The following is a 14,239-nucleotide window of genomic DNA, read 5'->3' as shown; positions in this document are numbered from 1 at the left end:
TAGGAATTAATGGAATTCTACAGTATTTCTATTTAATGTTTCAAGGACAAAATTAAATGTATTTGTGTTGTTGTTTTTTGAAGTGGGGACAGCAACATTAGTACTCCAAAAAAAATAGACTTCAAGGAAAATGTTTTATTTTTTATGTTTAGCTCACATAATATAATTTTTAAAGTATGCATTAAGGTGTCTGTAATAGAATAAACGTGTCAAATGAATGTAGACATTAATAAATGCATTTCTATAGCTTTCAAAATATATTTTACAATTAGTACCCCCAAGATGGCTTCAATACAGTGCCCTCTGTCAGTCTTCCCGGGTTTATACAAATAATTGGTGGGAACTAGTGAAGACCACTCTAAACGGGATTCTTCAATGAAGTGTTTGTTGTCATTCAAAGAGAGTGACAACTAGTTTTCATGCACACTTTTTCACTTGAGAATTACTACCCCAAACATCTTAATTAGATGTAAAATTAAACTACTAAGACCTCGTCATTAAACGTCAACATTTATTACAAATTTCTTGACTATTTTGAGGAAGTTGTTGATACGTCAGCTCAAGAGGTAAAAACAGTAATATATACGTTTTGTTGTTTTTCAAGCGAAGGTCTTTTAAAGGAGTATGTGAGCACACACGTTTGTTTCGCCTAGCCAAGTTCTGCGAGAAGCAAACAGAACCTATGTATGCGGACACTTTAAGAATGCATCTGCTGTTACTCCACCAGAAACTGTCAGGACACACACGCATGGACACTATCAACACCATCAGTTAAACATAAATCTATCATTTTTATGGTTAGCTGGACCTTCTAGCTAATTTTTAAGTCCAAAAATGGATGTAACAATTCCAGATTACCCTTTTTTAAAGCAATCCCTGATAGAAAGTGAACAGGTGCACACTTCAGAGAGTATAGGGATAGAACTCCATGTGAATCTCTGTGATTTAAGGCTATGGTGTGTATAAAACCTAACCACCATAGTACTTAGCTTTACTTTAACAAAAGAAAATGACATTTTCAAAATCCTTATATATAAATCAATGAATGCATCGAATTGCTGAGCGATTGCAGTGAAAATAAATCAGCAGGTAAAAGTAAAGTTATTAGTCACCTCAATTTCTGTCACCTTATTCTACCACAGGCCAGCACCCCCGGCTATAACAGTCGAAGGGAAGACTTCTGCTGTCTCATTATATTAGCTTGCATTAATTACATGCTACAATATTAATGCATTATCAATAACAAATCAATTAAATATAAAAGTTGGACAATGCCCCTAATTAAATTATGTATGATATGCACATGATTAAATAAAATAAATATTACTATTACATTCACCTTGGCTGTGTTCAGTTGAGCACAATGTAGCAAAATGTTTTGCAACACAAAATAATTGAGCATTTTTTTATGGAACAAGTTCAGGTACTACCACCATTTTTTACTCATCCTGTTAAAAAAAAAAAAAAGATCCTGTCTTGTGCCAACTGAACACACACCTAGCTAAGTATTTTCTTTGAAAACCCAAAACCTGTCAAGATGCTGCTCTTTCAAATATCTATTGCATAAAAGTAACATAACAAAAAAGGTGTATTTTAAGAGTAGAAAAAGATGTCATACACATTCGTTATTTCTTCATCGCCAGTCATTTCAGGAATTGAATTGCATTCCTATGGAGACATTCTTTGTCCAATTCAGCAGAACATAAGTAAACAGAAATTGACCCGAGTTAGGTATGACGTTTCACTGTTCAAAACAAATACCTCAGAAAGTGCTATTGAGAGCAAATCATACACTTAGGTTGGAGTCATTAAAACTAGTTTTTCAACCACTCCACACATTTCTTGTTAACAAACTATAGTTTTGGCAAGTTGGTTAGGACATCTACTTTGTGCATGACACAAGTAATTTTTCCAACAATTGTTTACAGACAGATTACTTCACTTATAATTCACTGTATCACAATTCCAGTGGGTCAGAAGTTCACATACACTAAGTTGACTGTGCTTTTAAATAGCTTGGACAATTCCAGAAAATGATGTCATGGCTTTAGAAGCTTCTGATAGGCTAATTGACATCATTTGAGTCAATTGGAGGTGTACCTGTGGATGTATTTCAAACTCAGTGCCTCTTTGCTTGACATCATGGGAAAAATCAAAAGAAATCAGTGGGAGCAATTTCCAAACGCCTGAAGGTACCACGTTCATCTGTACAAACAATAGTACGCAAGTATAAACACCATGGGACCACACAGCCGTCATACCGCTCAGGAAGGAGACGTGTTCTGTCTCCTAGAGATGAACGTACTTTGGTGTGAAAAGTGCCAATCAATCCCAGAACAACAGCAAAGGACTTTCTGAAGATGCTGGAAGGAAACAGGTACAAAAGTATCTATATCCACAGTAAAATGAGTCCTATATCGACATAACCTGAAAGGCTGCTCAGCAAGGAAGAAGCCACTGCTCCAAAACCGGCATAAAAAAGCCAGGCTACGGTTTGCAACTGCACATGGGGACAAAGATCGTACGTTTTGGAGAAATGTCCTCTGGTCTGATGAAACAAAAATAGAACGGTTTGGCCATTATGACCATCGTTATGTTTGGAGGAAAAAGGGGGTTGCTTGCAAGCCGAAGAACACCATCCCAAACGTGAAGCACGGCGGTGGCAGCATCATGCTGTGGGGGTGCTTTGCTTCAGGAGGGACTGGTGCACTTCACAAAATAGATGGCATCATGAGGAAGGAAAATGATGTGGATATATTGAAGCAGCATCTCAAGACATCAGTCAGGAAGTTAAAGCTTGGTCGCAAATGGGTCTTCCAAATGGACAATGACCCCAAGCATACTTCCAAAGTTGTGGCAAAATGGCTTAAGGACATCGGAGAGGCCATCACAAAGCCCTGACCTCAATCCTATAGAAAATGTGTGGGCAGAACTGAAAAAACGTGTGTGAGCAAGGAGGCCTACAAACCTGACTCAGTTACACCAGCTCTGTCAGGAGGAATGGGCCAAAATTCACCCAACTTATTGTGGGAAGCTTGTGGAAGGCTACCCGAAATGTTTGACCCAAGTTAAACAATTTAAAGGCAATGCTACCAAATACTAATTGAGTGTATGTACATTTCTGACCCACTGGGAATGTAATGAAATAAATAAAAGCTGAAATAAATAAATCATTCTTTCTACTATTATTCTGACATTTCACATTCTTAAGATAAAGTTGTGATCCTAACCGACCTAAGACAGGGAATTTTTACTAGGGTTAAATGTCAGGAATTGTGAAACACTGAGTTTAAATGTATTTGGCTAAGGTGTATATAAACTTCCGACTTCAACTGTAAGTATTTTCTTATAAAAATCAGTCTTTTGTTAAGTCTGTACCACTACTGCAAATGTTTAAATCAATAATACTGTAAATGTAAAGTTACATATGACTAAAAAACATTCTGATTATTTCAATCATACAATAGCAATGAGTAGGTTACTTTTGTGCCATTTACAAATGTTTGGAAGTAGAAACCCTGACATTTGGGACTCACTGACATTGAAATGGACTCATTGCTTTTTTGAGATGAAAGAGTTATTCAAGTATTGCATTAAAATTGGTAAAGACAAAATAATTATGTATTTATTTTCTATGATTTGTACCTTGCATCTGGGAAATTGCCTGGATGTGCGTTCACTACTATCAAAATGATTAGAATTGTTAAAAAAGGCAAAATGTTAAGAGTAATTTTAAATAAATAAATGTGACAAGCCATGTAAACTAAGCTTCGTTTTTGAGTAAAGACAATACTCATGGTATGTGCCTGTCTATTTGGTATTATTGTGTAAGGAAATGGAAATACCTGTACATTACCAAATGCAAAGTACCAAGCATCTCAAATCATATCATGCATCCTTCAATAGGATGCCTATTGGCAAGGTGCGTCAAAACTCTTAGTCATTCAGACCAACAGAAAATAATAATAATTTACAACCACATTACATCCAATCCTTAACGCAATAAAATATATTAACAATACATCTTGATACTTGCAAAATATACATCCAACCACGTTATTTCTCAACATAATTCAACCTTTGTATAAGATACAAATAAAACAAAAAAATTAACTGAGTAAGAGTCCAGTAACACAGGCAGGACTGTTATTCACACACACCTTCAAGGTACAATCGGAAATGTCTGTCTGCTGTGGCCAGACAAAATGCAAATAAACAATCTATGCTCAAAAGCACACGCGCGCACACACACTTTAATCTTACAAAAATCCATCCCCTCACTCCCACCAGGTCAGTACATTTAAAACAAATCACTATAGATCTTTAACCATACGACCTCTAACCTCATACTAGACAGAAGCCATTGTATGAAACCACCCTGATTCTGCAAAATAGAGGGATTTATTTAGACTGTTCCGTCATGATGTTGAGATGCAAAAAATAAATAAAAAGCTCCTGTATGAAAGCATAGCCTCTCTGAGGTCTGCGGTTGGGGTAGATGGTGGATGGTGAACCCTTCTCATGTGGAGGAGGGGGCCATGTGTCCGTGAACACGGAAGCGGTACACGCACGTGTACTTCAGGTGACCCCAGTTACTCAGAACGCGCAGCTCTACATAGCAATAGACGGCCCTGGTAGGGTTCTGAGAGAGAGAGAGAACGGGAAAGATAAAGAGTTAGCACGAGAAACTCAGCTGAGTGAGGCAGATTTCAGCTATAGCAAGCCCCAAAAGTTAAACCTAGCTAGCCTAACCCTGGCTAAGTTTGAATGATGCGACTCACGGGCAGTTGGAAGGTTTGGATTGGCTCTCCATGCTGGTCATAAGTGAAGTTTCCCAGGAAGGTGCCATCTTCTGTCTCGGTGGACATACCCTTCACAGAGAGAGAAATAGACGAGTGAGATCTTTAAGGGAGAAAGCAGTCCTCAGCATACTGCTCCAGACATCTCTGTGGGAAATGTCCTACAGAAGATTCTACATGGAATAGGGTGTCAGGAAGTGTGTGTGTGGGGGGGTCACAGTATCACAGTTAGGTCAGGTGTCAGAGTTGACTCACATAGACAGAGAAGTCCTTGGGGGCGCTGTTGATGCGTCCGGTGGGAGCGGTGGAGACAGGCAGGTGTTCCAGGGTGACGTGGGTGATGCGAATGGGATGAGACAGGGCGATGAATAGGGTGCCCTGCGCACCGTGGAACGCCCAACATTTCCCAGCCTGCACAGATTGGCCCTGAGGGGTGGGACAGGTGAGGTTCATGTTCAGTTAGATTATAAAGTGATGACAAAACACATTACAAAGAAAGGAGACAGAGAGAGAAAAGGAGAGTGGAGATTCCTATTCCTATTGACCTGGTGGCAACAATCACAACAAAGAAAGGATATAAAAAGAGAGAGAAAGAGGGAGATGTACCTGGATAACGGTGCGGGGGCTCTCAGTGGGGTACCAGAGAGGTACACCCAGGAAGGTCACACATGCCGAGCGGGTACGGTACGTCTCGGAACATCGCGTGCTCACAATGCTGGCACCTTGGGACTCTAAGGCAAAGTCCGGCATCCTGTCAGCCAATGGAGGACTGCAGTCCTTTACAATCTCCTTCACAATCCGTGGCTCATTCTGGGGCACATTCTCATGCAGCCATTTGGCCATGGCCTCTTTGAGCTCGGTGGTCAGGCGTGCGTTGGCTTTGGTGGGGCTGGGTGCTGGAGGAGGCTGGTTCTGGAGAGAGTAGACATGCTGCTCCAGCTACACAACAGACACCAAATCCATTAGGTTAGGAAGGCTCATCATTCACGTTGTGTGCGTCCAAAAATGGCACCCATTTCCTATATAGTGCAGTACTTTTGACCAGGTCACTACGTAGGGAATAGGGTGCCATTTTGGACTCAACCATTCACATTTCAGTTATTTAGCACACACTCTTATCCAATCGCATTAGTTCAGTGCTACAAATTTTACAGAGTTTGTGTACCTGTTTGTGGGTGTGTACATTACCGTAGCACTCTGGTCCTCCAGGGCAGCGACTCTCTGCCAGATGTGTGTGTGTTGGTCCTTGAGATCGTTCACCTGACTGGTGAAGCCGGCCGTCTGCTGGCTCAAACGATGGTCCCAATCCAAAGGATCCACACTACAATAGAATAGAATATAATACAACTTTGTCTATTTAGTGAGAAACAGAGATGTTTAATCTTCTGCCTTTTAAGGTTAAGTGCCCGCTATCTAAGATTGGATGAAAGACTCAAACTCTGTTTTGTAAACAAGGTTGGGATGTTAGATTGGTTAATAGGAAAAGTACGAGACAATGTTTTAAATCCTTTCAAATCTGCCTAGGGAGCATGGGGCAGGAGCTAGGGGTAGTTTCTGGACGGGACCAGCCACACACTCACCTGTCCACTCTCACTCTCAAGTTCCTCATGTCTGTCCTCACGTCTGTCAAGTCTGTCTGCAGTCTCTCTACTATCTGTTGGGATAGACAAGCACAAAGACCACATCTCAACCCTGTATGTAAATATACAACACTGCTATAGTATAAACCCTAGAAATGAAACTAGCGCTGAGCGATTAACCGGCATTTCGTGTTTTTCCGGTTTGACCGATGTCGGTTCAATTACTTGAATTCGATTTAGTTATTTTTTTTTTTGAGCCCAACGCGCCGTTTCTCTAGAGAGAAATTAAATAATTCACGAAATAAATCAAGTCATGAACTATGTGGGACGCTGGGCTGAATGGACTTTCACTAGGCAAATATTCAACCTAGTTCAGCGCAGAAATGTGGTAATTAACCTCAATGTCCATAACCCATTGTACCAGTTTTTTCCACCTCAGACGGATCAGAGAGGAAGAGGAGAAGCGAGAGGTTTCACTCGCGCCAAAATCTGTCCAAAATAAGACCAATGCGTTTCTATGGGCTTATTTTGGACCTCAGCTTGTCGCCTGCCTTCCCGCCTTTGGGACAACGACTCCCGTTGTTAGGGCGGAGACATGAGCATCTCATCGTTATATACAGACCTCTGGACATGATACACTTTTACATCTGCTACGTTAGGTTAGATACACACAGACCGCATGAGAGAATAATGTACATAACGATGAGAGAGACAGACAGTTTGAAAGTATGCCTAATCTACTTTGAAGAACTAGTCAAATTATATCGTCAGACAGCTCTGCAGCATACTTAGGCAGGCTAGCCAAATAGGATGACTAAAGACAGTACAGTATGGAGAGCACATAATGTTAGATGGCCTGGCTGGCTGACTGCTGCTGCCTGAGCAGAGATGAGATGATTACTTTTAAGGAATGAAAAATAATAAAGTAATCAAATAAAAACTAAGTAATATACACAACTGAAAATGTTTATTATTTCATAGTAATTTCCTATTGATGTCTACCCAATGTGGACCTGATCAGAGACAAAGGAATATTTGCTATGTTTTTCAATTGAATGTTCACCATTTTGGGCTTTGGAATTTCCATTAAAAAAGGTATAAAAACATAGTAACGTCATTATTTCATAATGAATTTTATGTTTGAAAAAATAATCAAAACCGTTATTATTTTTTTAATTATCGAACAAAAACTGAACTGACCTCAAAAAGCACTAATCGCTCATCACTAAATGAAACCCTATTTGCCAAATACTGCACTACTATAGAGCCCTATAAATGACTCCCTATTACACATATAGTACACTTCTATAGACATCTATAACTGAAACCCTGTTCTCCATACTAGACTGTTATAGAACATTATGACAACCCATTCCACATAATACTGTACTGTAGAGTACTCACCTCGGTAACACATTTCTGCTGGTGGTCCTTCTTAAGTATTTCTATTTCTCTCTGTGGGAGAAACATGCACAAGTCAGTTCACCAAATGAATACACCCAAATGGAGTATAGTTTGTATACTCTCTCTTACCAGAATGGTGTTCATCTTGGCTTCCAAAGCAGAATTAAATACCGAAGCTCCATCCTGCAAAAAGAGTTGACAAACTTGATTGTACAATCCAGGAGTAGGTTACATATGCAGAGCGTCAATGCAGCATCCTACCAAATCAAGAGAAAGATGATAGAGAGATGATTGGCGGGTATGTGGTCGTATCAGATCCTACCATAGCCTTGGGAGGCAGACTGAAGACAGGGGGTGGAGTCGGGGTGATGACTGGACGGTTCAGGGTCATAGTCGGAGTCAGGGTGGACCATACTAAGGGGGCAAGGTGCCAACAGCCTAGCAGAGAGAGGCAGAATAGACCTGAATAATCCAAGGAGCACAGTATCGTACAGTTTACACAGACAACATTTAGATGTGTGAACATTATTGTGTCTACATTATTGCTCGTCAACAATGGGTGTGTATGTGTTGTACTTCTGTTAGTGCCATTCTATACATTCGCTCAGTGAATCAATCGCCAGTAAGTACTATGGTTAGGCATGTCATGTGTGGACAATTTACTGCTAGCACCAATAAAGTAAAAGTGCAGGTGTACACAGCATGCTGTTGGTTCTTTTCATAGCAGTTATATATAACTATAGACTGCATGATTATGGGCTGTGATACCACTCACCAAAGGTCAAGAGGATGAGGAGGAAGGCAATTAGAATGTCCTTCCCCACACTGGCAGGGTCAAACGGAGGGGCTACAGGAGGAGACAGAGTTCAAGCTGATGCTAAAGAACAAGCTACAATCACTGAGACAAGCTAATGTTAACAAACAGGCTACAAGCATAGAAACAAGCTAATGCTAACAAACAAGCTTCAAGCATATAAACAAGCTAACGCTATGCTAATGCTAACAAACAAGCACACACCCACACATTACTCACTCCAGCTGGCGCTGGTGCTGGCACTGGCGCTTTTCCTGTTGGTGCCAGAGCTCTGGCTGGCGCTAGCCCTTTGTTTGTCTAAAGAGGAGTATCCAGAGTATCCTTTGGAACGTCTTGCCTCCGAAGAGGAGTAACCAGAGCTGTCCACGGCACTGCTCTGGCTCTGGGCCTGGTTAAGGATGGTCTGGTAGAAGGGGAAGCCCCTGGGGCTAGGAGCCAGATTCAGGCTGGGGGCTGGGGCTGGAGCCACACTGGGAGGCTCCTGGAAGGTCTTCCTCCTCTGAACCAAACTTGAGACCCCTGAGGGGCAAGGGGTGCGGGGAGAAAGAGAGAGAGTCAGATGGTCAGTTTTGAATAGCCATAATAGATAACTGTAACCATAGACAGAAAAGGCTACCTAGCTAACGAACAACAACAACAAAAAGCAGCTAACCTAGCTATGTAACTACAATTCAAAGATAACCTAGCTAGCTAGCACACTGCAATAGAACTCTATACAGTCATGGTCAAAAGTTGTGAATTACACAAGTATTGGTCTTCACAAAGTTTGCTGCTTCAGTGTTTTTAGATATTTTTGTCAGATGTTACTATGGTATACCGAAGTATAATTACAAGCATTCAATAAGTGTCAAAGGCTTTTATTGACAATTACATTAAGTTTATGCAGAGTCAATATTTGCAGTGTTGACCCTTCTTTTTCAAGACCTCTGCAATCCGCCCTGGCATGCTGTCAATTAACTTCTGGGCCACATCCTGACTGATGGCAGCCCATTCTTGCATAATCAATGCTTGGAGTTTGTGGGTTTTTGTTTGTCCACCCGCCTCTTGAGGATTGACCACAAGTTCTCAATGGGATTAAGGTCTGGGGAGTTTCCTGGCCATGGACCCAAAATGTCAATGTTTTGTTCCCCGGCCACTTAGTTATCACGTTTGCCTTATGGCAAGGTGCTCCATCATGCTGGAAAAGGCATAGTTCGTCACCAAATTGTTCTTGGATGGTTGGGAGAAGTTACTCTCGGAGGATGTGTTGGTACCATTCTTTATTCATGGCTGTGTTCTTAGGCAGCATTGTGAGTGAGCCCACTCCCTTGGCTGAGAAGCAACCCCACACATGAATGGTCTCAGGATGCTTTACTGTTGGCATGACACAGGACTGATGGTAGCACTCACCTTGTCTTCTCCGGACAAGCTTTTTTTCCAGATGCCCCAAACAATCGGAAAGGGGATTCATCAGAGAAAATGACTTTACCCCAGTCCTCAGCAGTCCAATCCCTGTACCTTTTGCAGAATATCAGTCTGTCCCTGATGTTTTTCCTGGAGAGAAGTGGCTTCCTCGCTGCCCTTCTTGACACCAGGTCATCCTCCAAAAAGTATTTGCCTCACTGTGCGTGCAGATGCACTCACACCTGCCTGCTGCCATTCCTGAGCAAGCTCTGCACTGGTGGTGCCCCGATCCCGCAGCTGAATCAACTTTAGGAGACGGTCCTGGCGCTTGCTGGACTTTCTTGGGCGCCCTGAAGCCTTCTTCACAACAATTTAACCTCTCTCCTTGAAGTTCTTGATGATCCGATAAATGATTGATTTAGGTGCAATCTTACTAGCAGCAATATCCTTGCCTGTGAAGCCCTTTTTGTGCAAAGCAATGATGACGGCACGTGTTTCCTTGCAGGTAACCATGGTTAACAGAGGAAGATCAATGATTTCAAGCACCACCCTCCTTTTAAAGCTTCCAGTCTGTTATTCTAACTCAATCAGCATGACAGAGTGACCTCCAGCCTTGACCTCGTCAACACTCTCACCTGTGTTAACGAGAGAATCACTGACATGATGTCAGCTGGTCCTTTTGTGGCAGGGCTGAAATGCAGTGGAAATGTTTATTTGGGATTAAGTTCATTTTCATGGCAAAGAGGGACTTTGCAATTAATTGCAATTCATCTTATCACTCTTCATAACATTCTGGAGAATATGCAAATTGCCATCATAAAAACTGAGGCAGCAGACTTTGTGAAAATTAATATTTGTGTCATTCTCAAAACGTTTGACCACGACTGTCCAATACTGAGTATACAGTGAAAGTAACTGAGGGAGTGTCATTGGGACTGTGGATGCAGAAAGTGGTGTGAACCGTACCAATGTTGTCCTCAGCATTACTGGGTGGCTCCATCGTGCTAGCCTTGCTGCTAGCAATGCTAGCACTGCTAGCCACGCTGTTGGCCCGGCTGGAGGTACGAGAGGAGGCCACTTTCCGACCCCCTGTCTTCCTCTTGGTAAAGACCCTGAGAGAGAGAGAGAGAGTGTTTGAAAAGGTGTTAAAGCAACTGTATCAGGCCTACTGTATTAGGCTATACTGTACAACATGGAAGACACACACACCTCACAGGGCTCTCCCTGTAGGAAACTGAGGAGGATTCGTCATCCTCGGAGGATTGGTGGTAGTATCCCCCTAAAACCAGCCTCATACTCCGTCGAGACATGTCTGACAGAGAGAGAAACAGAGAAGTGTCAATACCACATATAGGCTACTTTGTGACAAAGCGATTTAATTGGAGGAATCTCTCACACACACACACACACTTTGTAACATTCATTTGGTTTATAGGTCTTCACACGTAGGACTTTATTTACAGTAACAGTCAAATTAAAGTTGTTAACACAGAGGTTTAAACCAAAAAACAGTTTCCAAGAAATAGCCTAGAGCTAGTGGTAGGAGAGCACTCTGGCAGACACTCTCCTGTATAATCTCTAATCCAGTTAATCTACAGCACCTCACACGGCTTTCTCTCCCTCTCACACACGCTCTGGGCATGGTACAACAGGTGGGAGTGTGTGTTACAGTGTGCAATAAAAAGGTTTCTCAGTAGATCTTGTGTAGGCCTGAATATTGTAAGGCCTGAATACAACACAGGTAGCATTTGTATAGTCATATGAAAAGGCTAGAGCTACCAAATCCATTTTACTCAGACAGCACACAAAGCCAGGCTATGTGGGAATGAACTTCAACTTCCAAACAGCGCTAACACTGATTAGAATTAGGAAGCTAATTTGTTTTCAGCAGTTTTATTTCCATGACTGATCAAAACTCGTTTTCTAATGGCGCCCTCTTGTCCTCTGCAGCAGACATATGGTGACAAATATGTTTGTAACATCGAATCGCAATAAAAATCACAGTATCTAATTGCAATATAGAATCATGCGAATCGCAATACATATCGTATCGGCATTTAAGTATCGTGATAATATCTTATTGTGAGGTCCCTTTGCGATTCCCAGCCCTATTACCTTCCTCTGGGTATGTAAAGAAGCTTTAGCTTCACTGAGAGTGGAACATATTGTACTGTAATTCTCTCATATTCCCTTTTTCCACTGAAAATGACACTGATACAAAATACCCCCAAAAGACACGAACAAACACACGTGATTGTCTCGCCATAACAGCTTGAAGCTGATCCTAATGAGTAAATTGAATGATGTTCCTCCTAGGTCCTCTGTAGCTCAGCTGGTAGAGCCCCGGGACCACCCATACACACACACACAAAAAAATTTATACACGCATGACTGTAAGTCGCTTTGGATAAAAGCGTCTGCTAAATGGCATATTATTGTATTATTTAGGTGAACTTCAGAGGAGAGAGGGAGGGTTTGAAAGTGAGGGCTCTGGGTGGGGTGGGGTGGGGTGGGGAAGCCATTGCTGGCATAGCTAGCATGACTACTGGCATACACACAGCCAGATAAAAGAGACCACAACACACACACAGTGTGCACAGCAATGCACATATGCCGACACACATACTGAGAAATAACATCCATGAATGCATCGCTTGTACATATTTTGGCTAGCTAACTTTTTAGATACTTGGTTCTGTGTAGAAATCTAAGAAGATTGCATGGCTCATTTTACAAAACAACGCTTATATAGGCTTTAGCAACTTGCAAGATGGTTGCATCAGCATCACAGTAGTCCTCTTGCCAAGTGGAAATATTTACAGTCTAGCTTCGTTCTAGCCAGCAACATAGCTAGCTAGGTAACCAGCTAGTTAGCTACATTTGATCAACAATCTGCTGCTGGACCTTATCGTCAGACGCTGTCTGTCTCGCGGACATAAACAACAAAAGCATAATCAACAAAATATTTACAAAAAAGTCCTTAATCTGCTTGCTAACTAGTAAGTTTACAGCACATCATGAGTTCACAGCATAACTAGTGCATAAACAAACTTGGTGTAAACAAACGGGAGATATTTGTCATGACTTACCACCTTGTTGGGTCGCAGTCATCCGCAAGGCAGAGCGCGAGCTGTCAAACCACTTCCAAATTGTACGATAACTTGGCCAGTTGCAACAATGCAGCCCAATGCATTTCCTACCACTAACCTATCGGCAGAACGGGGTAATAATGAGCCAACCACTTTGTTTTTGCTCTTCGTAACACTTTTACAAACAAATACAATCAGATACAGTATTTCTAGCACAAAGCAAACGGAACTCGAGACACCAACGGTTACTACAAGGACAGCTATATGAAGGTTGCTGTACTGACAGCTTGGAAGAGGAGGAGTCGGCGGGCCAGACGTTGCAAAACACCCTTGCCTCTTGGTTTCTCATCGTTACAACAGAAAACAGGACAATGTGCGCCACCCTGTGGCAATATCGTGTTCTCACAATTAATCTTGATAGATGAATCATCGTGGCAACTTTCCATTGCATTTTGCGAGTTAAAATTAATCTAAAGTGTGAGAAAACAGGCTGAACATGCGCATGTAAAATCAGGGACATCACATTTAGAAAATATTATCGTAATCTTATACAATCTTCTCAGTGAAGCAGATACCTGACTTGGGTTGTTGAACCAACAATGTCCATACTTAACTTGATATTGTGTTGTGTTAGGTTATGTTGTGTTTTATTTTATTCACGCAATTCAGTGTGATGCTTGAGTTCATAATCAGTTGATTATGACGTCAAGCGTTTGTCAGCCGTCCAAGGCAGAAATACACGCAATGAACAGTGTGAATTTATTTCTAAATTATAATACCGTAAACCACAAACTTGCAGCAGGGTCTGCGTATTAACATATTTAAGAGTTCGGTAGGCCTACCCTTTAGGAAAAACTCAAATTATTTTATGGGGACAGGCCTACGCCTACCGTTCAGTCCTCATGTTTTTCCACTTTCTCCAAAAGTGATTGTCAGACATAGCCTTGACTAGCTACAGTGGGGAAAAAAAGTATTTAGTCAGCCACCAATTGTGCAAGTTCTCCCACTTAAAAAGATGAGAGAGGCCTGTAATTTTCATCATAGGTACACGTCAACTATGACAGACAAATTGAGAAAAAAATTCCAGAAAATCACATTGTAGGAATTTTTAATGAATTTATTTGCAAATGATGGTGGAAAATAAGTATTTGGTCACCTACAAACAAACAA

General features: G+C 41.5%; 1 protein-coding gene across 3 annotated transcripts; it reads right to left on the bottom strand.

The window, feature by feature from the left end:
* Positions 1-3,603: 3,603 nt before the first annotated feature.
* Positions 3,604-13,493, bottom strand: LOC121533727 (SUN domain-containing protein 2-like). 3 transcript variants are annotated; one of them, XM_041839912.2, is made up of 14 exons: positions 13,073-13,493; positions 11,190-11,292; positions 10,947-11,092; positions 8,817-9,116; positions 8,559-8,630; positions 8,106-8,245; positions 7,913-7,966; positions 7,784-7,834; positions 6,380-6,453; positions 5,988-6,120; positions 5,406-5,738; positions 5,055-5,225; positions 4,782-4,871; positions 3,604-4,642 (listed from the first exon to the last, which is right to left on the bottom strand). In XM_041839912.2, the coding sequence occupies exons 1-14, from the start codon at positions 13,089-13,091 to the stop codon at positions 4,520-4,522; spliced, it is 1,809 nt and encodes a 602-aa protein (XP_041695846.1). In that variant the 5' UTR covers positions 13,092-13,493; the 3' UTR covers positions 3,604-4,519. The 3 variants fall into 3 exon arrangements, with proteins under 3 accessions (XP_041695846.1, XP_041695845.1, XP_041695847.1); XM_041839911.1 differs by having other exon boundaries at positions 13,070-13,373; XM_041839913.2 differs by having other exon boundaries at positions 8,106-8,221; positions 13,070-13,373.
* Between the last annotated feature and the right edge of the window lie 746 nt (positions 13,494-14,239).

This window comes from Coregonus clupeaformis, chromosome 20 (genome assembly GCF_020615455.1).
Source record: "Coregonus clupeaformis isolate EN_2021a chromosome 20, ASM2061545v1, whole genome shotgun sequence".
Classification (NCBI taxonomy): Eukaryota; Metazoa; Chordata; class Actinopteri; order Salmoniformes; family Salmonidae; genus Coregonus; species Coregonus clupeaformis.
Note: the sequence above shows the minus strand (reverse complement) of the source record. Positions and strands in the feature narration are given on the sequence as shown.